We start from the raw sequence: 26,082 nt of genomic DNA on the forward strand, positions 1-26,082 counted from the left end.
TTCTTTTGGATAAAAGTGGGTTACTCATAATCAGACTATATCGGGTCTATAGTTAACCTACATGGTGAAATGACAGCTATTGCTTGCTGGGAGCACACCATTAAACAGACTTAAATTGTCAAAATAGCACAGTTAACACATTTGGCGATGATTTTGAAGATATTTCACCCAATAATGAACACTGTCGTTAGTAATCAAAGTGCTATATTGAAAAAGTTGCTTTTTTTTTTTGTCCAAACAATGATAGTGTTGTTCAGTGCAAGTTTCACTGATGTTTTGAACCCCATTAAATTTTACTGTGTGAACCAAAATAGTTGATACATTCTACAAAATATGTTTCCTTTGTGTTCCACAAAGGAAAGTCGTACAGGTTTGAAATAACATGATGAAATAATTTTCATTTTTGGGTGAACTCTCCCTAGTATGCAAGTTTGTTTGTTTGCAAACAATGCATAAACCCTATACAATCTCAGAGCACCTGCTTCCGGGCCCTCTAGATGTGAAATGATTAGCCTTAAAAAAAATCTTATCTTCAGTCTTTTTAAAAACAGGCAGAACTTCTGCTGTCTTTTAACAGATTAATGCTTCAGACAGCACTAAATGACTTCAAGCTTTCTTGACGGGCCAGTATTTAACATGCACCCAAGAAGAGAAGCCTTAGTGCCAGCTGGATACTTATTTAAATAGTGCAATGCCATACACCCCAAATCCTGACACTTATTTTCCCTTCAAGTATCTCATTAATAGAATATTAACAATATATTTAATTTCCTCCACAAAGCCCTTTTTGTATGAAAATCATATATTCAGTGCAACATTAATTAAAAAAAAAATCACATACATTTGCCTGCTTTAAACATTAAATAAATGACAAGACAATCAATACACATGTAATCATTTCCAACACAATTCAAATTTGGCACAAAGGACTTTTCTATATACCTACCCTTTGATGAGGGTTCAATTGGTTTATGAACAGTAATGCAATTACTCCGTGTCACTGTGAAGACGTCTCCGCTGCTAAACTGGATCTGCTATGCTGGTGAAAGTTTGGAGCCTTGCAAGCGCCGCCGCAACTCAGTCCTTGATGGGGACCCTTCTTTATCCCCTCGCTGTCCTTCAACCAACTGCTTTCATTTCCCAGCAGGCCACAGTGCATCCCGCAGGCCACAGACGGGCTCTGCGCCATCCCGTTCGCTCTCAGATGACCGCATGCCGCTCCGCTAGATGCCTGACCTTGCAGGACGCTGGTGACATGACTCAACAGGTCATGGAAAAACTCGGGCACTCCCTCGTAACCTGGGTGAAAAATGAAGGTTGTTTCAGATTACAGTAGTTAATGGGTTTGCGAATGGATTGTGAATGCTCTGAGAGGCAGATCAATAAATGGAAGATATCATCTGTTGTCTCACTCCTGTGGTGTCATGGGACTTGTTGGATGTACCGCCGAGAGATTTCAGTGCTACATACATACACAAGATCACCATGGCAACAAGCAGAGGGAAGGCCAGGTGGCTTTTCAATATACTGTAAGCCGACAAACACAGCTGTGCCTGCAGATACTATTAGAGTTCTTAAACAAAGGGCTTTAAATGTACTTTTCACATCCTTTCAAAATGTTCTACACTTTCCTTTGGGACGTTAGCTGAAAAAAGATGTAAAGCTAAAAGTAAAATGCCTTTATAGAGATTAACATTCTTTTTCATTTAGTCACAATATAGTATATACAGGTATATAGGCATAACATTATGTATCCTATTGTGTTGGTCCCCCTTTTGCTGCCAAAACAGCCCTGACCCGTCGAGGCATGGACTCCACTAGACCCCTGAAGATGTGCTGTGGTATCTGGCACCAAGATGTTAGAAGCAGATCCTTTAAGTCCTGTAAGTTGCAAGGTGGGGCCTGCATGGATCGGATTTTTTTGTTCAGCACATCCCACAGATGCTCGATTGGATTGAGATCTGGGGAATTTGGAGGCCAAGCCAAAACCTCAAACTCGTTGTGCTCCTCAAACCATTCCTGAACCATTTTTGCTTTGCAGCAGGGTGCATTATCCTGCTGAAAGAAGTTTTATGAAAAGGTGTACATGGTCGGCAACAATGTTTAGGTAGGTGTCAAAGTAAAATCTACATGGATGGCAGGACCTAATGTTTCCTAGCAGAACATTGCCCAAAGCATCACACTGCCTCCGCCTGCTTACCTTTTTCCTATAGTGCATCCTGGTGCCATGTGCTCCCCAGGTAAGCAAAGAAGGAAAGCTTTCTATCAGAACCAGCATTAACTTCTTGAGCAATTTGAGCTACAGTAGCTTGTCTGTTTGATCACACCACACGGGCCAGCCTTTGCTCCCCACGTGCATCAATGAGGCTTGGCCCATGACCCTGTCCTCACCACTGTTCCTTTCTTGGACCACTTTTGATAGATACTGTCCACTGCAGACCTGGAACACCCCACAAGAGCTGCAGTTTTGGAGATGCTCTCACCCAGTTGTCTAGCCGTGACAATTTGGCCCTTGTCAAACTCGCGCAAATCCTTACGCTTGCCCATTTTTCCTGCTTCTAACACTCAAATCAACTTTGTGGACAAAATGTTCATTTGCAGCCTAATATATCCCATCCACTAAGTGTTATATAAGTGTTATCACTTGTTATAAAATGTCATATGTTATACCTGATTATAGGTGTATATATATATATATAGTTCTATATAGAGAGAGAGCCTATATATATATATATATATATATATATATACACACACATTAACAAGCATGACAAGGCCTCTTTATTATTCCATACTGACACCATGTGGTCTGTTAATGTATTCTAATTTTGAAAGTGGGAATAGAGTTCACTGCATAAAGATAACATATATTACCCATTTCAAAGATTGTGAGGAACTGCACGTACCTGGGAATGCGTTGATATCGATGACGGCGTGCTGCCCAGTCTGGTTGTTGATGATTATGTCAATTCCAAACAGAGAAATGCCGAGAGCCTGTCGTAGCCTTCTGGAAATCTTCTGAATGACATCATTGCGGGGTGCCCCGTACTTGCCCTCCATGTTGTCCCTCTAGAGGAAACCAGAAAAGGGACAAATAGTATGAAATCAATCAACTTTATTTATATAGCGCTTTTACAATCACGATTGTGTCAAAGCAGCTTCACGGTGACAAACAGGATACTATTGCAACAAAATTAGATTTGGCTGTTCAGTCGTACTGGAGAAAACAGTGATGTTATCAGCGCATTTTAATTTATCATATAGCAACAATGTTGGCATATCAGTATTATAGTTTATAGAATTAAATAAAACCTAATTCATAAATTTTATTTGTATAATTAGTTGAATAACTTTTTTTATTTTTTACTTTTTTTATTTTATTAAACTTTTCTTATAAACAGAACACTGTTACATTACATATACATAGAATATTAATCAAAGTAAATAAATGAAAAAACAAAACAACAAAAAAACAACAACAACAACAACAACAACAACAACACACAAAAAAACCACACACAAAAAAAAACACCCAAAGTTAAAGAAAATAGCCCATGACAGCACTTCAAAGAATATATCATATACCAGTACATTATCTGCGTAGTTCAATCATTAACCTTTATTAACTCTATTTCCTTCAAGCAAATATTTTTCAATTAGTGCCCACTTCTGTCGAAAAAAGTCAGATTTTAACTGCAAGTCTGCAGTCATTTTCTCAAATATATATATATATATATATCTGTTTCAGTCTATGTGTCCATTCTGTCACAGTGGGTTCGTGCACCTTCATCCAGTTCACAGTAATTATCTTCCTAGCTGCCATTAACAATATATGCAATACAAATAAGTGGGATTTACTAAACAGATCTGGGGGGAACCCCTCAAGTGTTGAATAACTTTAATCATAATTTTAGTGTCCCCATCTTAGCAAGCCAAGCCAATGCCTGTATACTATATGTTTGTTGAACATATGGTTATTATTCAATACAAATTGCAAAAAAAAATTAACAGGACTGTCTAAATCGAAGTATTTTGCTCAGTGTTTCCCGGTACAAAATGTCTGCAGAAGTTGAAGAGCAGCATAATCTCTCTTGACTTGAAAAGGGGTTAGCTCTTTACTTGACTTACGCAGGTCAGGTGAGACGAGGACTCTGGTTTGGACACATGATGACTGTTGAAAGATATTGCTCTCCTGTCTATAGGATTTAAAAAAACACAAATTGTTCAGTTTTCAAATACAGACTATAAACCTTTTTACACTATTGTTCAAAACTTTGTTTCATTCATCACTTTGTTTCATCTTTGTTTCATATTTTGAAATTAATAATTTTATTCAGCGCGGACACATTGATCAAAAGTGACTGTAAACACATTTACACTGTTACACAATATTTCTGTTTAAAATAATTTCTACTCATCAAATAATCCTGAAAAAAAAACTAAACTAAAAAAAGTATATATAATGGTTTCCATTCTTGAGCACCAAATATGATACTGAAGACTGGAATAATGGCTGCTGAAAATTCAGTTTTGCATCAAATAAATAAATTACATTTATAAAATGAATTTGATTAAATATATTAAAATAGAAACTGCAAAAATATTTCACAATACTACCGTTTTTACTATTCTTTTAGTACTCTTTCAAAGAAATGTAGCTTTAATTACTTTTTCAAAGATATTTTAAAAAATCTGACCCCAACATTCAGCATTCGGTTCTCATCGTTTTTGTTGTTGTCCTCTTAAGCTTTATTTATTCAGTAAATCCCAAATCCCTTATTGTATGTAAAGTGTATGCAACAAAAATGACAAAATCTGGGCAACAGTGATTTTGATTGTCCAACGGGAGTATAATTCACCAAACCTAACTGACATCTGAGAAGAAAAGCTTTGAGTTGCATATTTAGTGAATACCACGTCAAAGACAAAATAAACCACTTTTCTGTAAGAGAGTGAAAGGGTCTAAACATCAGCAACATATGTTGACAGAATGGTCGAGACAGGCTGAGAGGCCTCACCATCACACAGAGATGCTCACGAGTGCCATTAATGTCAGTCTCACTTTGTTTCTGATAAAGCTTCAAACATAAGGTAACCTTATAAAAAGTTCCAGACTAAGTAAGTTTGTTAGCATATAGGCCTGTGTGGGTGGTTAAAACTAGCTGAAAGAGACCCGATGTCTAAATCCCTAGACCCGGCACCTTATAAAGTGTTTTTATTGGCTTTGATGCTTCCCGGTGAACTTGTGTCCCACCTGTGACACACACAAAGTGCAATTTGCAGATTTGTCTTTATTTCCACATGAAAAGTATCAACACAAAGGGCCCTATCATATACCCGGCGCAATGCGACGGCAGGCGCGATGCAAGTGTTTTTTGCTAGTTTCAGCCCGATGCAGTTATCATTTTCATATTCTATGCCAAGTTGTTTAAATAGCAAATGTTTTTGCGCCCATTTGTGCACACATGGGCTTGCTGGTCTGAAAATGAGGTGTGTTCAGGCACATTGTTGGCACATTGCTATTTTGAGGCAACTGAAATAGACTGCTTTTGAACAACTGAAACCTGGTCTAAAGTCAATGGCGCAATATTTTTTTTGTTATTTAAAGCTGCAGTCCGTAACTTTTTGCACTCTAGTGGTTAATAAACAGAACTGCATGCGTCTTGCGGAAGAACATTGCAGCCGGAGCTACTTCTCTCTGTTTATGTCTACGGCGGATCACGCAGGGACTGTGCTCATCTGCAGCGGTACCTACCAGTCTGGTCTGAAATAGTCCCAATATAAATACTTATTATAAGTGTACCATAATAATTCAGGGTAAGACAAAAACACGGTTTAGAAAATGGATTCATGTTGTACATTCTCATTATATAATTTTTGTAAACATAAAAAAAGTTACGGACAGCAGCTTTAAAGTGCGCGTCACAAATCAAGCCTCTGTGGCTCCCTCCAATCGCCACCAGAGGGCACTCCCACCCTAGTACTAATCCTCACTTTGGACTTCATTACCCACAATCCTTTGCCCTGATCATCAGTCAATTATTATTTACACCTGTGTGCCATTAGCCTCATCACCTCAGTCTATGGGTGCTTCCCAATTCTTATTTGTGCATCCTCGTTTCCTTTCCTATGCTGTGTTCCAGTTTGTTTCTAATATGCCCTTCACTCGCGAACTTCCCTCCGTCTTGTTCACTCGGATGTGCGTCATTACTTACGTTGCATGAGTGTCCACTACTGGCCGAAACTTTGCAATGAACTGAACTGGAACGCCCTAACCCCTTGATCACTTGTAATCCACTATGGAGTTGATTTATTATTTCTTTACGAAATTGTTTAATGCAACATTCTATATGTATATGTATTTGGGTTATTTTAAATATTTTTTTAAATATAAAAAAATATCATAGAGTTGTTTTTTGTGGGGTAAATTAAACGTGATATGCGGTGACGTCACAATTGCGTTGCATTGTGGTATATGAAGCTGCCTGAACATATATATACATGTACATATGAAGTAAACTTCCCTTGTCCATTTCACGAAGTGGAACACTTCTAACACTAAATCTGACAAATGGCGGCGGGGATTCCCCAAGAGGAAGGGCTTAGGGAAGTTTGCAAGTGCGTGTCTAATAGACACTGCACTGTGTTCACACCGCAGGCAAAAGTGATCAAAATCCAAATCAGATTTTTTTGGGGGGGTCAAGTGACCAGGTCAGACTTCTTCAGAGGTAGTGTAAACACTCAAATCTAGCCCAGATCTGCTTTTTCCAATGCGGCTGCAGTGTGAACAACCAAGGCGGATTTGATGCGACTTTTACGTCAATCTATGTCGACATTTGTCACAATTATGCGCCGGCGAGTTAGCCCTAGACACAACAGACACAGACAGTAACATTAAAAGCGAGTCAATGGAGGGAGAGAGAGGTGTTAGCCATAATCAGTATATGGGGAGATACTTCAATTCAAACTAAACTAGAAGGATCCTACCGTAACCGCTCCGTTTCTTGGAAAAAAAGCACACAAAATGAAAGAACGGGGACACAGAAAAACGTGGCTTCAGTGCCAAAGGAAGGAGACAAAAGGCCAAAATAACCAATTTTGCTCTCTTTCTTTTCATTCTTCTCCTCTTCAGCACCTGCTCATTACTGTTATGGCTTCCATTACACAAACATTTTTAAATTAAAGCAAAAATGCTTACTTCCTCCATAACCTCCCGAACTTTAGTGCAACATCATGCTGTGTCTAATGCCATTGATATTGTTCTTTTGCACTTGCGGGTTAGTTTGAAACCTCAAACAGTTCACACTGGAATCAGATATAGGCCACATTTTAAAAGGTAATGTGAACAGCCAAACAAAAAAAATCGGATCTGAGCAAAAAATCAGAATTGAGCATTAAGACTTGCAGTGTGAACATAGTGGAGTGGAACACAGCACTGGCCTTTCCCCGCGCCTTAGCTCCACCCCTTCAGGATGCGAGGGAAGGACGCGAGGAAAAGACGTGAGGATGGAGGAATTGAATCAAGTGAAATTATATAACCTCACTCCCTTAAACGTCACTTTAAAGCGGCGTAGAATAAGGATGACTCTGCACCACTGGATTTAGTTAACATAAGAGATAGAGTTTCTTGAACATAGAGATAACTATTTATATTGTAAGCTTGAACTTCCACAAAATACCACATTTGTCCATATTTTAATTAATATCACCAGTTATTATTAACAACAAATTCCAGTTATTAACTGGAATTCATTTGTTGTATGGTATTTGTTTCTATTTGTTTCTCTATTTGTTTATTTCATTTTCTTGTGCTTTGATATAGTTCTGCAACTGTCAGGTATTTTTTAACGAACATTTGTGTCTTGTACATGTAAACATTATGATAATAATAATAAGAATGAATAAACTGTGGCACGATGTGAAGGGGGAGGATAATTAATGCTTGCATGAAGTTTAGTCGATAAAACACTTCCGCAAAGGATACACCTGTGTATCCTCGCTCATGACTCCTCAGGAAGCCTCCTCACTCCTCGATCCTCGCGGTGCAGTTTGAGAATTGAGATGTTCTATCGCTAGCTGAGCTCCATCGGTTTCAGGGTCATAGGCTAGAGGACGGAGGAGCAAAGAAACGAGGAGGGATATTGAGAGCCCTCTATAAACCATTTTCACTTTGCCATTCACTGCGAATTCTTGTTAAGTGTATCACTGCAATTCTGAGCCTTCTCTTATGTTTTTTGTCTCTTGGTTTTGGATCACCTGCCTGTTTCTGGACTACTCTCTTGCCTGCTTTCCCTGCCCTGTTGTGTTTGTTAGTTTGTTTGTTTGTTTGTTTGTTTGTTTGGACTGCCTGCATGTATTTTGACCTTGCCTGTACTCTGGACTTCGATTGTAGATCATTGTCTTAATAAAATTGCATTTCGATCCCCAATCTGTTGCCTTACCGTTACAGCGCGTTAGTAATATTTGCCTATAGGCACAACACTCATACACTGCTTATTACACACACAGGGACGTGCAGCAGCACAGAAACATTTTTAAATATTAAAAATAAAAGGATTGCTCTCTGAAGAAGTGCTTGAAGAATGGTTGTCTTTCTTCCCCATGACACATAAATATATTTTCGGTCTTTTCTCAGTCTAGAAAACACCAAATTCAAAAAATAATTTCACATTTCTACTACATTATTGACCCAGTTTAAAAACAGATTCATCTTCCCAGCGCTGAAGTACCCTTTTAAGTTTGGGACTACTTTAAACCTTGTCTGTGAAACCGGGGGCATGTATTTCTGTGATGTTAAATCTGACAATAATGTAAAAATGTGTACCTTGAATGTAATGTAAGTCGCTTTGGATAAAATATCAATCTGAATTTTCAGCATCATTACTCGAGTCGTCAGTGTCGAAGTAAAATACATCAAATACTTTGAATCGCCCATCATAGGGATGTCGGTGCGACTCAACTGACCTGTGGGTCCAGAGGGGAAATTCCTAATCGAGGGCCGCTGCACCACACTGTAGGCCTCTCCCACTACAAACACCTTGTACAGCACAGCATTATGGTTGATGAAGCTCTGGAGGACACATGGGGGCTTGATGTCTTTCAGATCTTCCTCACTGAATATGATGGCCATCTATTGAGCAGAAACCAAATCAACAACACAATGCAGAGCAGGTTGGTTATAAATGAACATGATCTTGAAATGAAAGAAGCAAACAGGAAAAGTCCAATGTATGTACTTTCACAACACTAAACCTGCCACACCAAAACCCCCTCAATCCATGTATGTTCCTTTTATCTGCTTTAGCTAAGTAAACCTATGCGCTCAGTCATAAAATGCATGACCATCTACCTGCTTAAACAAACACAGTCATTCAGCAGTCAATGGTGACACATTAATCTAGTACACCCCTCACTGTCAACACCGTAAAACAGAGTTACTAGTGTCTTCAAGCAGTATTCTGAAGGAATGCCAGTGATCGGAGACTTTGCCTGTACATTAGTCACTGTGAATTAAAGATATGGTCACCATAGCAACAGAAGCTGCACCCCTGTTAATCATCCACTGGGACAGCAGGGTTAGTGTAATGAGAGCTATGGTGATGATACTTTCTTTAGAAGGGGATATCTGAAAATCACACTTCACCTAGTGAAAAATAAATATTCCAAAACATATTTGAAATACATTTATTTAATGCTAAGTATACTACAAGTACATTTACATATGTATGTACTTCATATAAATAACTTGCAATGGTACTTTTGGTATACTAAATTGGTATGCTTATAATCTGCTAAATGGCCCAACTAAAGATATACTGAAGTATATTTGATTGTGTTATAATGGAACAAGTATACTTTGAATACATTTTCAATATCCTGCATTTAAAGACTGATATTATACAGTGATCATACTATCCTTACTAATAGTGATGTTAAAATACTTTTAAGCTTAATATTAAGAAATGTAGCCTGACAAGCCAGACCCACATCAAGATGTTTGGTCTGGAAACTCACCATTGACAGGGCTCAATCCGAGGGGCGGGATAAACGGTTGTCTTTCAAACTCCCTCAGCACGCAAATGGATAGCGCTACCACCAACCAGAGCAACGAAGGTGAAGCAGAGCTCATTGATAGATTAAACTTTCGTTGTATCCGGTCGGCAAAACACATCTTCCCTTCTTAAAGCTACACTGTGTAACTTTTTTTGTTTATTCTTAGCTAAAATCACTTAGTTCTTTCGAAAATATATGTGCTCATTAATGTATATTTACTTATTTCAAGTAATAATGTATTCTCGTAATTTTATAATAAACCATTGAAAATACATATGGGTGAGGGTTCGGATAGCGGTCGCCATGTTGCTCCTCCATCTTGAAAGTACATTTGCCAAAGAGGGACATACCCGTAAATTCAAGCTTCGCTTTTCGCGTTTTTACACTCAATGGCACTGTGTCGAATCTCAAATATGAAGAGGAGGATTGCTTGAGGCTGCTATATGTAGATGGAGGATCACTCTTAAGCCCCTTTCACACTGCACGTCGGACCCGCAATATTCCCGGAATATTGCCGAGTCGCCTTCTGTGTGAAAGCAACCACATCCCGGAATTGATTACCGAATTCGACCCAGGTCGGGGACCTAGTAACATTGCAGGATATGTATCAGAGTCGCCAAGGAAGCGGAAAAGAGAATTAAGACGGCAAGGCAACAGGCAAATCAACAAGACAAAAGTATTTATTGGAGTGGCCTTTCCAAGATGGAAAGAGCTCATGAGGAGCAACGATTTTAAAAAGAACGCCGACGTTGCCTGCTTTCTTCTCGACAGGTAATATTAATTCAGCCTATTTGTGTATATTGGAAGTTTTATTGTTGCTTGGCTAATTATATCATGATGTGCTGTGCATAACACTAGAACGACGTCTAGAATAGTTTTCCTCGCGTCAATGATGAAAAAGTATTGTTTACCTTATAACATAAATCCGTGTTCTATGACGGATAACATGAGATTAATATTTTAATTGCATTATAATTTGTTTGCCTTACACTAGTGATGTCGTACAATATACAGAATACCGATAGCACTGATAAAAGTTACTTTACTAAGATTAGCTTGCATTCGTCTGGAAACCTGATAGCTGATATTAGCAATGAAATGGTAAAAATAACGAAAACATAAAACTATTATTCATTTTACATAGATTAATTTGATCATAGATAATTTGGTAAATTAAATAAGTGCAAATTAAAATAGTTTTCAAAAGTAACCTCATCACTTGAAGCAACACTCAAGAGGTCGAACTGGAAGCCATGACTAAATCGGCCACCGTAGGAGTTGAAACGAAATCAAAATTGAGAGGAACAGAAACTATTATTCACTGGATGGTCATATACCTTTTCACCACTAGATGGGGGAAAATATCACACAGTGTAGCTTTAAGAAGGACTTCAGTGCCGTTCTTTGTTCTTTTCTCAGAGAAAAGCTTAACTCCAAGTCTTTCAGAGTCGCGGTCAAAGCTGATTCGAAAGACCGCCGTTCGCCAGTCTCTGTGTTTACTAGAAGCATGCAAGTCCAACCCTGTCGTCATTATGTTAAGCCCCGCCCACCGACTCTATACACGATGTGATTGGCCTGACCAGAGTTTGGGTTTTACAGCTCAGAAGGTATTGAGAGTTGCTAGATGACACTCGCGGCAGATTAGATTTCCTGCCGCTAGGGTGCGTCTAGATTTCTAGGCTATAAGAAATGTGCATTGTGCAATAAAGAATAAAGTTAAATTATAATATTTACATCAGTAAGTCCCAAGCGGTATGTCAGTAAATGTTTAAATTGACTTTTACTATACTTAGTATGAATGTATTTTAAATATATATATATATATATATATATATATATATATATATATATATATATATATATATATATATATATATATATATATATATTTATATATATATTTATTTATTTATTTTTCACTAGGGTCCTAAGGAGGGAATGTGACCGTTGAGATACAAACAAATACATTTTAAAAAGTATCAAAAATAGGACTTTCTTCAGCGCTCTAACTTCACTAAATTATAAATTCTGCGTCAAAAGTTGTGATACTCAAGCCCAAAATTAATCATTTTAATGAGACACCATTCAATGTTAGAAATTAATGATTAACTAACCCCATGTAGCACCTCTTATGTAAAAGATCTGAATAACACTGTTGTCTACAGTACTTATCTGTAACTTGTTACGTAAGAGATATGAAAAATAGAGCAGGTTACAGAAGAGTAAAGTCTGGGGTGTGTGTCCTCTTACCTCATGGGAGTTAATGCCATGAGCTACCTGGGTTTTGCAGACTGCAATCAAACAGAAATAGTGTGAAAATGTGTGTCGCTCCAGTACACATGAGCAAAAATATAGGAAACAGCTCATTTGAAGTCAAATGGACTGTTGAGAGAAAACCCAGTTCAGAACGAGATGCATATGTAAATTGTCATGAAGATTAGTGCTGATTTGAAATTACAAACTTACTGAAAGGAAATGTGATTCCATGTTTGTGGAGTTGCTCCAGAGTCTCAGTGCCACATTCATTCTTGAGACCCATGAATGGAGGTGAGCAGATTCGGTCATCTACAGAAAACAAACATTAAAAATTCATTTCATACATACAACCACTTAATAGAGAAAAAACTCATTTATATAAAGAAATTCTGATTAAGCTGTTTAGCATAAACTTTATATAAAAAATAATAATACATAATAAAATAATAATATATATTTTCAATACCTTTACAGGTAACACTTATGAATAATGGTCATTAGATAACATTACCGTAGTTAACTACTTTAGTTAACATGGACTAATAATGAACTGCACTTATAAAGCCTTTATTTATCTTTGTTAATGTTAATTTCAACTTTTACTAATACATTATTAAAATCTTGTTAACATTAGTAATGCACCGTGAACTAACAAACAAACAATGAACAGCTGTATTTTAATGAACTAACATTAACAAAGATGAACAAATACAGTAACAAATGTACTGCTCATGGTTAGCTAATGTTAGTTAATACATTAACTAATGCTACTAATGACCATTATTCTAAAGTGTTACCCAATTACATTTTATCACTATTATTTGCAATATTTTTTAAACAAACTTTCCCTGTTTAATATTTGAAAAACCTATTTAGGACAAATCAAAGTTAACAATATCAGATAATTTGACATGACAAGGTTACTAAAGGAAGTTCACCCCAAAATGACCCCATGATTTATGAAAATGACTTCCCCTTAAGTCATCCTAGGTGTCTATTACTATCTTCTTTCAGACAACTACAATGAGAGTTATTAAAAAAAATGTCCTGGCTCTTCCAATTTTATAATGGCAGTGAATGGCCGCCCAAAATTTGAAGCCCAAAAAGTGCACCCATCTCTCATAAACGTACTCCATACGGCTTCTGGAGGTTAATAAAGGCCTTCTGAAGCTAATCGATGGGTTTAGATTACTTTTATAATGGATGGATGTACTTTTTGAGCTTAACATTTTTGGCTGCCATTCATTGGCATTGTAAAGCTTTAATTAGCAGGACTTTTTTTTATATAACTCTAGTCTGAAAGAAGAATGACATATACACCTAGGATGGGTTGAGGAGGGGGAGTAAATCATGGGATCATTTTCATCTTTGGGTAAAATATCCCTTTAAATTTCACATTGTGTGTCTCTCCAAAAACGTATAACATTTATAAATGTATAATGAATGATTTATGATATTTGTAAAAAAAAAAAAAAAAAAAAAAAAACTTTGTACCATGGAAACATATTTAAACACTTTTATGAAAATCTAAAAACTGAAAAGTATTACTAGGATTAAGTTAGAAACTATGTTTTAAAATATATAAAGACATAAAAATTTGAAACACAAAGATTTAAACACAGAAAGTGTGTTGTCAATGTCAAGAAATCTCCTTTATGGGCCTGATCATGTTTGGCCCACTCTGATTCTGTCTGATTTTGTTTGTAAAGGTCTGGCAGAAATACAAGGTGGTGTATTAAATCCCCAGTTGTTTTTCCCAATGTGTTTTGATTTCATCTCACTTTCTCTAACAGGCCAGGCGACAACATCTTGACAAGATTAACCAGCACGCCCTGAGCATAAATCACTGTAGACACTAAGTTTGTATGGGGATCTTAATGATGTGTAGCCTACACACATTTTAAGTGATGACGACGCTTTCTACAGGATAATATTACAACTGAATCCATGGAAACATTGCAAACTAAACCGCTGAGGTATCTGTGAATTTTCAGCCTTCTTTTGATCTGCAACCATTAATTAAATCGTATAAACAGCTTCTTTTCCAAGAGTGAAAGTGCAGTCTATTTATAGCCCCTCAAAAAACAATCCTTTTCTGTCGAGTGTCTAAATGCAGCGCAGCGATATTAAGCATCACATTTCACATTAGACAAGGAACTTGAATCCATTTGATCAACCAGGCAGTAACCTTTAAAAGCAGCCACAAATGCTGAACACAGCAATGTGGTATGTGACAATTATACATGAGATAAACTAAAGTGAACTCGTGATATGAGTATGAATTTTTGGGGATATGGTTTGATTATGATTCATTTTAAGCCACATGTTTAAGTTAACTGACTCAATATTAACTCAAAATAGTGTTGAGCTTTACTGAAAATCCAATGACTAAGAACATAAATGTAAGTCACGTACTTGTTTTAGATTCAAACATTACCGCGATAGCTTGTTGTCATCTAATCATATGGACTAGCGTTCCATTAGCTCATGGAAAAATGTGTCTAATTTAACAAAGTCAGTGATTGATGGCAATTGCTGATAGAACCAAACATGCATGTATTGGGCAATTTAGTTATTTCAAAAGGAATCTTGTGTAATACAGAGGGTATATGAGCTGTTATCTTTCTTTTCCCAGAGTTCCTTGCAGTGTTGTTTCATAAGCTAATAGCCATAGAGGCAGTTGCCTGGTGAATGGGCCCGAGAAAATAGCCACTCCCTTTGTATCCTAAACAGAGTCGTCTCTTTCTTAGAGACAGGGGAAGCACCAAGGCGGATGGTTAACTTCACACTAACATTCAGCTGACACTCCTCTACCCACACGTCTCTCGAGAGAACATTGATGATATGGTTTCGATTGGACAACATCGGCTTCTCTGACCTAAATACAAGAGATTTTTCCCTGAACAATTGTGGAAGCTATTTAAATATCATTATCAGGGTTTAATCAAACTTGTGGAGTTTATGCAGCTTGATTGTGGCTGTCATTATAGGAAAAGGGACAAGCCAAATAATATATTCTATAATTCATGGTCATTGTAATTTATTAACTGTCTGACCCAGATATTATAATGAAAATAAAAAAAGACTAAATTTTCATTAGAGATATTCATTAAAATTTTGTTTTAATAAATACTTTTATTTAGTAAGGATGTATATTAAATTGATCAAAAGTGACACAAAAATTTTTTTCACATAAATGCTGTACGTAGGTTTGAACTTTCTATTAATCAAGCAATCCTGATTTTTTCTTCCACGTTTTTTTACAAAAATTCTGCTTTTCCATCATAGGTATAAATTAAATTTTAAAGCATATTAAAATATAAACAGTTATTAAGTTGACAGTAACCATTTATGAAATAATATTTCATAATATTACTATTTTACTGTATTTTTGATCAAATAAATGCAAGTTTAGTCATAAAAGACCTCTTACATACTCCAATGTTTGAACAGTAGTATATTTTTGTAAATACATACACTGCTGTTCAAAAGTTTTCAATCTGTAAAATTTGTATTGTTATTAGAAAAAGTCTCTTGTGCTCACCAGGGCTGCATTTACTTTATTAAAATAAAAAATAAACAAAAAAGTTTTATTGTGAAATATTATTAACATGTAAAATAACATGTTTTCTATTTTAATATATTTTAAAATGTCATTTATTTCTGTGATGCAAAGCTGATGTCATGATTTGCTGCTCAAGAAATATTTATGATTATTATCAATGTTGAAAAACAGGTGTGTAGCCCCCCGATTCTTTGATGAATAGAAAGTTCAAAAGAACAGCATTTATTTTAAATAGGACATTTTGTAACATTACAAATGTCTTCACTTTTGATCAATTTAATGCATCCTTGATGAATAAATCTACTATTTTCTATTTTAATATATTTTAAAATGTAATTTATTTTAGTGATGTAAAAGCTGAATTTTCCGCATCACTACATCAGTATCACATGATCCTTCAGAAATCATTCTAATATGAGGATTTGTTGCTCAAGAAACATTTATAATTATTATCAATGTTGAATATGTTGTATGTGGGGGGGGGAGAAGATCTTAAAGAAATCAGATATTTTACATTTTAATAATATTAAAATGAATCATTTTTTGTATTTTTTAATCAAATAAATGAACACGTGGTGAGCATTAGAGACTTCTTCTAAAAACATCACAATCTTAACGATGAAAAACTTTTGAACGGCAGTGTGTGTGTGTAAATGTTTAGGCTGAATATTTGAATGAATACAGATTGTGATAGAATTCCTTAGGCACTACGCCATTCTCATAGCTGGTGATTCTGTTGGCTTGTAGTGAGCCGACGGGCCTCCTGTTCTTTCTGTGGACGGTGAATGCAGCGTGCAAGCAGCACAAAGAATGAACGACTCAGCAGCTTTAGGACATAAGCCCTCCATAAGCCTCACACTTCCCCTATGCAAAGGCAAAAACCTGCCCTCCCCGTGATGGTTCACCCCTGAAGAACAAAGGAGGATCTAAAGGCCTGGCTTATAGAACCCTTTAAAAACATTTAGAATTAGTGGAAAGGCTGTCACTGATCTAGTCCATATCCAGCTTATTCCTGCCCACTTAAATGGAAAGAGCATGTTTAACTGATATGTAAAGTGACCAATCACAATTTGTACTCTCTTTACATACCGTTTGTGGGCAGGCTTATCTGAAATAGTGGACACCACTGTGAATGGATTGCCCATCTTTAATAATTGTATTTAGCACAGCTGTACTTTGCGTGATTACATCACATTAGGCTTGCTGCGATAATCAGTGTTGTCGGTGTTACTGGTGTTTAGACACAACACCGGTTTACGTCACTTGCCCACCATGGCACCGCCCCTACCGTCGTTTTGATTTTTTTATAGTAATAAAATGATTTAGCTCTACAATTAAAAACCGAATGTGTCTGCTTAATACAGCATGAGCTGGACAAGAGTAGCAGCGCAGATCAGAAGCAGGAGACAGATTTAATTCCTCCTAAATGGCGAACGGGTGCTAATTCTAAACCGAAAGTAAAATACGATACAATTTTATTCTTATGCTGAAGCCGTATTCAGTTCATGCCTATGGAAGCTTAACTCTCATAATGAATTGAAAACACTCACACTGCTCCTCATCACGAATGCCCGAGCGGTCGTGCGCATTATACTTCCGGTTCGAATTAGCAACCTAAAAGCCCCTGCTGGTGATATCGGTATTACCGATGTTGTCACACGTCGATTAACCGGCGGGAACATTTTTCACCGTCACATCCCTACATCACATACATGTATTTTTGTGCATCTGTGCTGTAGACAGACCTTGCATGTCGTCTTCAATTTTATGGATTAGCTTGTATGACTTGCATCGGTCCAGCAGGGTACGAATGGCTGGAAGAGGGTCCAGAATCACGGTTTCAGGGTGAGCATCTATGTAGTCCTGGACAAATACATATAGAAATTCATATAAATGATTGAAGCATGACAGATTTATGGCTACTTGAGTTGATTTGGTTAGTTACCTGAACACCCTGAACAAGTAGCACAGATTCTGCGACATTCTGGTCAGCATCAACAATGTGGTCAGTCAGCTTGTGTATGATGACATCAAAGGGTCCCTGCTTCTCAATTGGCTGGTTCAGATCCAGCTAGACAGGGAGAACAGGGTTAAAGAGCTCAGTAAACAAAAAAGGCATTTCTTAGCAATTACCCTCTGGAAGAATTTGTAGGTCAATATATAGGCAGGCGTGTTTCTTGTATTTTACTAAGTATTATTTGTAAGAAAACTAGTATGATAATAAGCAGTCAGCTGAACATGTTGAAAGCATTCCTGCATTTTGAAAAATTCCAGTTTTTCCACAAAAACTTGTGTTTGCTCGAGGGGGGTGGGGGGGGAGGTGACGAAATGCCCATGTATTTGTTCTTCACGTCATGTATGATGTGATGCTAATGTGAGGTGTGAGGTGTGAGGGAGTGCTGTCACGCAACTGCTAAACTAAAGTCAATTCTAGAGTGACAGCCAAACCAGATTGTGGATTGTTTCCTGTTTATAAGACACAGCCCCTATATGTACATAGATGTGACTCTCAGATACAAGGAAACGGAAAATAATTTACCAAACTCTGACTGACTTTAGAAAGCTAAATTCACAATAATTCAGATTAATAAATAAGATAGTAATAGTACAAGAACAATCTACAATTCCGGTGTATGACAGACAGTACAAAGTGTTCTGTAGGCTTTACATGTCGCCAACATTGAGAATGGCTGCTTGGGGCACAAAGCACATGTGGTCCCTTTGGGTTTAACCTTTGGGGATGAGAAAATATTTATTTTGGATCAGACCACAACTGTTCTCATCAGACGTCAGAGGCATTCGTACATGACCTAGGCAGTTAAAAGGGGATTTGGGCATTCCTAAGTGCACTTTTATTTAAAATACTTAGACCTAGTCCAGATTTGCTCTTTCAAAGGCTGCACCAAATAAAGAACTCTGGGCTGCGCGGCCCCCCAGAAACAGAGACATCGGTAATCCTAAGGGGCTTATTCTCTAAATGTCTCTGTTTCAGATGACAATGTCTGGAAACATTATATTGTGACAATTTGTGAAAACAGTTTGAAGAATGAAGAAGATGACACAGAAAGTGACACACAGATTCCACACATTACAAAATTCAGAAAGAAGACCCCTCTACTTCCTTTTTGTAATGGATACTCAGCTGATACACACATCATCAAGCATGAGACAGCCATGCCTTACATCACATTAATGTTGTCTTAGCATTTAAAAGTAGCTTTTCAAACAGGCAAAAAGCTATTGCTTGTTGGAAATATTGAAGACTTATTTGCTTTGCTGTTATCATTCTTCTATTTCCACTCCCCATTTAACAGACTTCTTCCTGAAAAACTAAATATATAACTGGCTGTTAACTTCTGTTAAACAGTGAGGGGCACGCCAACATTACACCAAGTTAAGTATAAACCAAGGAGGTGACGACAAACAAAAAGTCCTAAGAAATGTCAGTTTCTTTCAAAATTGATTTCTGAGTGGCTAAAATAATTACGAGTCCCAGGCCACAATACACAAGTAAAAAGGGAGTAAAAAAGAAAATGTTATAAATATATATAAATATAAATATATACATTTAAATATATAATATGCATATATACAGCCATTTTAAGTTTTGGGGTCAGTAAGATTTTTTTAAAAGAAATTAATACTTTTGTTTATAAGCATTATATTGATCAAAAATGACAGTAAATACATTTATAATATTACTAAATATTTATTTTTCAAATAAACAATGTTCTTTTAAACAAACCAAATCAGTCTATTAGAACAATTCCTGATGGGCCCTGTGAAAATAAATATATTAAAATAGAAAACTTATATTAAATGTAATATTTAACAATATTATGTATTTTGATTAAATAAATGCGGCCTTGGTTATAAGATATTTCGTTCAAAACATTAAAAAACTCCACATGTTTGATCAAATATAAAAATAATCAAAAATGTTACATTTATAATTGTAATAAGAATATGTTGTCACTCTCCTGACCCTCAGCTATTATATTTTTAAAACGAGTGTGGGTATATGTTCTTCTGTAATTATCTTATCTCTGTGGTGACATGTTATAACTGCAGTTGTTTAACTATATATTATGAACCTATAAAATAGTTTAATAAACAAAGTAGGACAGGCTTACAAGAGAAGGCAGAAATTCATTTGAGATATTCAAATAATTTCAAATAAGTGATGATATGAAGTGATCTCCCCATGACCGCTTTTAGTGACTTAATGATCACATTATCTTAATCAAATTAATGACACTCCCCCTGTTTAAAATGATTAACCCATGGACTGATATTGCTAGATTAAGTACTTTAGAGACCATATCAAATCTATGACTGGGTGCAGCTGGGTAGCCTATTGTATGTAAAGAGGTTAAAGTCCATTCTTTGCTCTCTTTGGTATCCACGCCCTACATGCTGTATAGCAAACAGTTTTTTTATGCATCCTGAGAGTGGAGAAAAGCCCTCAGGTTTTCACTCATCCTGACAGCTTCACTGACAAGGGTCTGACTCTAGTAAAGGACCAAAATGAAGGAACAAGAACCTTGGTTTAGTCTACCAGCCTTCACATGCAAGTCCCAAAATAAAACAAGGTGACTAATGCACTTTCAATGGCAAAACAATGTTTGTCCATAAACATCCTTTTTTTCGAACCAATGATATGCCTTGAGTTCTATGCTTGCAAGCAAATCTACACCTAATTTTCACTTCAAACAACTTAGTTTGTTATAAGAGGCCCTTACGTATCTCAGGGCCACCACAATATAAACATGGTTGACAAGGGCATGTTCTACTGGAATGCGCAAATACTGTCTTCATGTGTCGGCTAAAAACAGTACAACAAAGAGCCAGTCATTTACTCCAAAATAAAGCATTAGATTCCGAGGGGTCGAAAAGTCTGAGACCACTAGTGAAAATGTTTTTATTTAGCATTTTTCTAATTTAAAGGGTTAGTTCACCCAAAAATGAAAAGTCATTAATTACTTACCCCAATGGCATTCGACACCTGTAAGACCTCCGTTCATCTTTGGAACACAAATGAAGATATTTTTGTAGAAATCTGATGGTTCAGAAAGGCCTCAATGTCCACAATGTCATTTCCTCTCTCAAGACCCATAAAAGGCATTAAAGACATTGTTACAATGCCCATCACGCTATAGTGGTTCTACAATAATTTTATGAAGTGACGAGAATAGTTTTTTGTGTAAAAAATCATGAATCAATACGCTGATTCATAACAGTTCGAAGTTTTGTTTTGAATTCGGCCCATCACTATATAAGTCGTTATTTAGTTTTTTTAATGCACAATAACTATTCTCATCGCTTCATAAACTTATTGTAGAGCCAATGTAGTGAGATGGGCTTTGTAGTGACGTCTTTAGTGCCATTAATGGGTCTTGAGAGAGGAAATGACATTGGTGTCAGTGAAGGTCTTTCTGAGCCATCAGATTTTAACAAAAATATCTTCATTTGTGTTCTGAAGATGAACGGAGGTCTTATGGGTGTCGAACGACATGAGGGTAAGTAATTGATGACAGAAATTTCATTTTTGGGTACAAAAAATTATTAATAAAATATTTTTTTAAAACTTTTGAATACAATTCACATTTGAACATATCCTAAATGTCTCCTTTAAACACGAAGGTTTAAATAGGTTTTTAAATCCCAAATTTAGACAAAAAATACAATACTCTAGTAGCTGACAAAGCCAGTTGTTCTTTACTAGAACTACATTTACATTGTCGTTGTTATCAAAAAGGACGGACGGGGTTTTGCCTACTCTCCAAAAAACTCTCCTCAGTCTTCACTGACCTTTTGGTACGCTAGATTAAGCAAGGACAGATGCCAGACTTAAGGACCTCTGTGTACTCTGCTATCCTGCACTAATGTCCTCAACACGTCCTTATAGAATTACTAACTGATACGCGAAAAAATAACATACAATATAATCTATTAAGGCAATGCTCCAACTTAGACTGATCAGCCTGATACAAACTATTAGCCAAGAAAAGGCAAATCAGTGCAATTTCCATGCAATTGTATAAAGGCAAACTTAAGTTTCTGTTATGTTAGGCTATATTAGGCCCTGGCTGAGAACCGTTTGACGCACACACAAAAAAGACTCTATAAGCTGTTTTTACTGGCATTTATTCAATGGCACAGATAAGAAAAAGAGCCAGAAAAAAATTTCATGCGATAAAAGTATGGGCATTAATAATATGGCATTGTTATTATGAAAAAAAGTAGAATTCCTACGGCATATAAAGGAGACTAAATATTTGTCTAGTAATGCAATGCACGTAACAGCAATAGCATGTAACACTCTGATGGTGATATTTTCAAATGAAGCTACCCCAGGCAAAACAGCTTCGTTTTCATTCAATGAAAGGCACGTTTGTAAGGTTTAGAATAGAAGCTGACAACATATTTTGGCACCGACCTCACATTAATGGACAGGCTTTTTGTGTCATGGAAAAGCTATATAAAAGAAAGAAAAATGTCAAAAGGGCCCCTCACCTGGATCATCTCTATGCCTTGTTTCCTGGGGGGAAAAAATAGGAACAAACAATGAATATTTTATATTGTTGACTTGCATAATAAACCACATTTATTGAATTTGGAATAATGAGAACTTCACAATGAGACAAATTATTAGGAAGCCGACACTAAACAAGACAAATTCAAGACAAACTCAACAATAAACAAATCTTTAGCTTTGGACAGCTGTTTCTCACACAAATAGGACCTTTCCATAAAACATGAAAGCATGACAAACAAATACGCACACACATACTTAAAATTAATTTCCAGACAACACATATAACGAACAATGTGTTTGACTGATCAGTTCTTGAGTTTTTAGAATTTCTGTATTTTTGCAAATTCATGAGTTAAAAAGACCCTAAAAATAACAATAAGCGCACATTGTTTTCAACAGCTGACAAACCTAATAAATGACACACTATGAAGCAGTTTATCAGAAGTGCCGAGTCAGTAGTTTGTTTCTAAATCCTCAGAACTAGGTGCAAACATCTTAGTCTGTCTAAAGAAGTCCCAAGACAAATACGCCAGTCAGAAATAATAACAAATCACTGAACAAGTTGCACAAGCTTATGTAAAATCCCACTGCAAACCGGTTATCTGTAGGCTAAAACATACTCATGAAAGAAAGATCACGTTACAAAAACTCAAGAATGCATAACGTTCACTCAGAAATGTCATGTAGCCTATGGCACAATACGCCATCTATACAGATACACATCTAAGGCATGTCCAGTGCCTCCCTTAGCAAACAGAACATTACAGCCATATTGATGACAATGCAGTGTGAAATTGAATAACCTAGGTAACACATGATTTAGCTTTGAATCAGTAAAGTAACAGGTACAATCTTGCTGAGACTCTTAGGAATGAATGGACTCTACACAGATATGCAAGCAATGTTACATCTAAGTCTGTGGAATTGAAGACTGCCCGACTACCTGGTGCTTATCCGGGTAACCGATGAACTTTGTTCAGGCTTTTGTCTTTTTATGACCAACAACACCACAGACGATTTTATGGCCATCTAATTATGAGAATCCCAGGACAGTGGTATAAGTTAGTTTTTAAAAAAAATAAGCAATCTCGCAAAAATCAGGAGCAGGGACTCCCTCGAATAGCAAATGACTGATAGATTGACCAAGTTTACTAAGGGTATCCATGTTTTTATGATTGAAAATGTCATATGATGTGTGCAGTGTGGTACATTTCAAATCTATACTGACTTCCGTTGAAGTAGTGGTTACTGGGGGAGGGTGGAGGATTTCAGGAAGAGAGTTACATTTACATTTTTTTGAGGGAAGATTGTTCACTGAAGGGAAAACTTGAATAGAGATGACAGTGAGCCATAGTGAAGAAACAGCTTTATATGTCATGAGTTTGTATTACATTTACTGATACAGTAAAGTGACAGACTGTGCTGGTGACTGATGAGGCAAACGGACATGAGGAGTTGAGATGAGTCATGTTTCCTATATCCTAACATTTTTTCTATAAGCCCCACTTACTTGTTTGAATTCTCTATAACTAAATGTGTAAGTCATACATACTGTATAAACTCTATACACTTATGTTAAATAAATATCTTAGCTTGATAATAAAAAGGCAGCAGTTTTAACATGTATTCTTTAAAACTAACCAGTATATATTTTATATTATTAGCATTATTATTATTTTGTATTAGTTGTCTTGTAAGCGATCCAAAAAGTTACTCTTTTTTAATCATAGGCTAGCAACTATTTATTAGATACTAGTCATCACAACGGTATCAAATAACCATTCCATTATTACTTACAACTTTTTGTGTTTAAGAGATAAGAGATTCAATTGTCAGGGGTCCAAAAGTCTGAGACCACTAGTGAAAATGTTTTTATTTATTTTTATTTAACACTTTTTAATATAATTCACAGTTGAACATATCTTTAAATATTTCTCCTTCATTTTATGTCTCATTTCAACTATTTAAAAAGTATCCCAATTTTCCTGGCAGCAATGATACAGGTGCAAGTAGCTCTTTATAGGCTAGTATGTATTCAATTGTTACTAGTGGTTTTCTCTTACTAGCAAGAATTCTAATTGAAATATAACAAGTAAAAAAAGCACTTGCAACAAGCGAGATAAGAAACATTACCAGTCAGTCACATTTAGGATAGATTGTAGGCTAACTCATAAGGAAATAGCTGCTACTAGCACCACGTGAATAGTTAAAAAGTAAATATGTGCCAGCAAAAATGAAACGCACATTATTCCGAAGTGAATAGTAGCTATTATTAAACTCACTAAGGTTGGTGATATTTAAAAAGCCTGGTCACTTCTGCATAACTTACTCCTCTTTTTTTGCTAGCTGGGTAGGCTAGTTTGAACGATTATAAGACTTGCCATATGCATTTTGTACAGACTGGCGCTGAGATGCGCTTTTACACACCTGCACAAATCCACAAAGGTCTGGAAACTGAGTTTTTTAATCTTCTTCTCGCTGAGCCAGTATCCAACTCTCTTTCCTTTCACGAACGTCTGCATCTCTGGAGAGAGAGAGAGATGTCATGTCAGTCCATATGCAGTGTTTTAATAAAGAAATCGACCAGCAGGTGTTTAAGTATTATGATCTATAAGAAAAGCAGGAAAAGTTTGGTGGTTCATGTAAAAAAACACCGAAAATTTCCTTACGAATGGAACCTACCTGACAGAATCAATGTGCTGATTTAATGCGCTCTGATCAGTTACGGGTCTCGTTAGACTGTCGTCAATAGTCCATCCAGAATGGCTAGTGTCCTCCAGAATGCCTGTCCCTCAGTCTAAATAGTTGTTCAATTTTATGACAACTTCGTCACATTATTTATATGACAGCAAGACGTATCGACATAACAAACACATTATGACACATCACAGAATAAACCGGCGCGTGTCCCTTTTCTGACTTAATATGTGGAAACCTTATATCCAAATGGTCAGTCCATTACTTAGCCATGCTCTCGATTAGCGATGCAATGTTGATTGGCCATTTGGACAGCAACGAAACTTGTTTGCTCAGACACACCCTCCTTCAGAGGCGGGCTCACAGTATCATATTGTTCAGGGTGAAACTTGTGCTTCAGGAGGGATTCATTCATGTTGGTTGTAGCCTACCAAAGTTCAAATTTCTCACAATAAGAAATGAGAAGGAAATATAAAAATAGTGTCTTGGCTGGCTAGACAGAGAAGTGTTGTAACCACAGTGATTTTAACGGTTGGAGTTGAAGTAATTTCTGCAATTTTCAATAATATAAAATATATTTTGTGATATAATACATATAATAAAGTGGGTGGGAAAATGACTTTGTTAGCTTTGTCGACATTCCCACCTTCACTGTTGCCGAGTCATTCTATATTATTTCAGCAAAGTCAGGAAATCAGTATTATTTTTTGGTCAATAAAGGTGGCTGAATTATGCCCTTAATGCCCTAATTATCTGGCAAGCTTAAACTCTAATGATTTTTATTGTTTTTTTTTGTTTGTTTTTTGGTTAATGAAAATTACCATTTGATTCATTGTTGTGTCAACTGTTACAGACAAATGCTGTCAAAAATCCACTGTATGCTGAATATAGTATTATTCACCATCCTTAGTAAGATTTCCATCTCCAGAGATATCCCTGTCTATTTTTTCTGATGGGTTAGTTCACATTTAAA

At 36.4% G+C, this 26,082-nt stretch overlaps 1 protein-coding gene across 1 annotated transcript; it reads right to left on the reverse strand.

The window, feature by feature from the left end:
* Positions 1 to 241: 241 nt before the first annotated feature.
* Positions 242 to 25,408, reverse strand: itpk1a (inositol-tetrakisphosphate 1-kinase a). Its single transcript, XM_067417458.1, has 11 exons — positions 25,095 to 25,408; positions 24,840 to 24,936; positions 22,391 to 22,415; positions 17,820 to 17,945; positions 17,620 to 17,737; positions 12,520 to 12,618; positions 12,304 to 12,344; positions 8,965 to 9,130; positions 4,129 to 4,196; positions 2,907 to 3,069; positions 242 to 1,299 (listed from the first exon to the last, which is right to left on the reverse strand). The coding sequence occupies exons 2-11, from the start codon at positions 24,932 to 24,934 to the stop codon at positions 998 to 1,000; spliced, it is 1,203 nt and encodes a 400-aa protein (XP_067273559.1). The 5' UTR covers positions 24,935 to 24,936; positions 25,095 to 25,408; the 3' UTR covers positions 242 to 997.
* Positions 25,409 to 26,082: the final 674 nt, after the last annotated feature.

Source organism: Pseudorasbora parva, chromosome 15 (assembly GCF_024679245.1).
Source record: "Pseudorasbora parva isolate DD20220531a chromosome 15, ASM2467924v1, whole genome shotgun sequence".
NCBI classification, from domain to species: domain Eukaryota; kingdom Metazoa; phylum Chordata; class Actinopteri; order Cypriniformes; family Gobionidae; genus Pseudorasbora; species Pseudorasbora parva.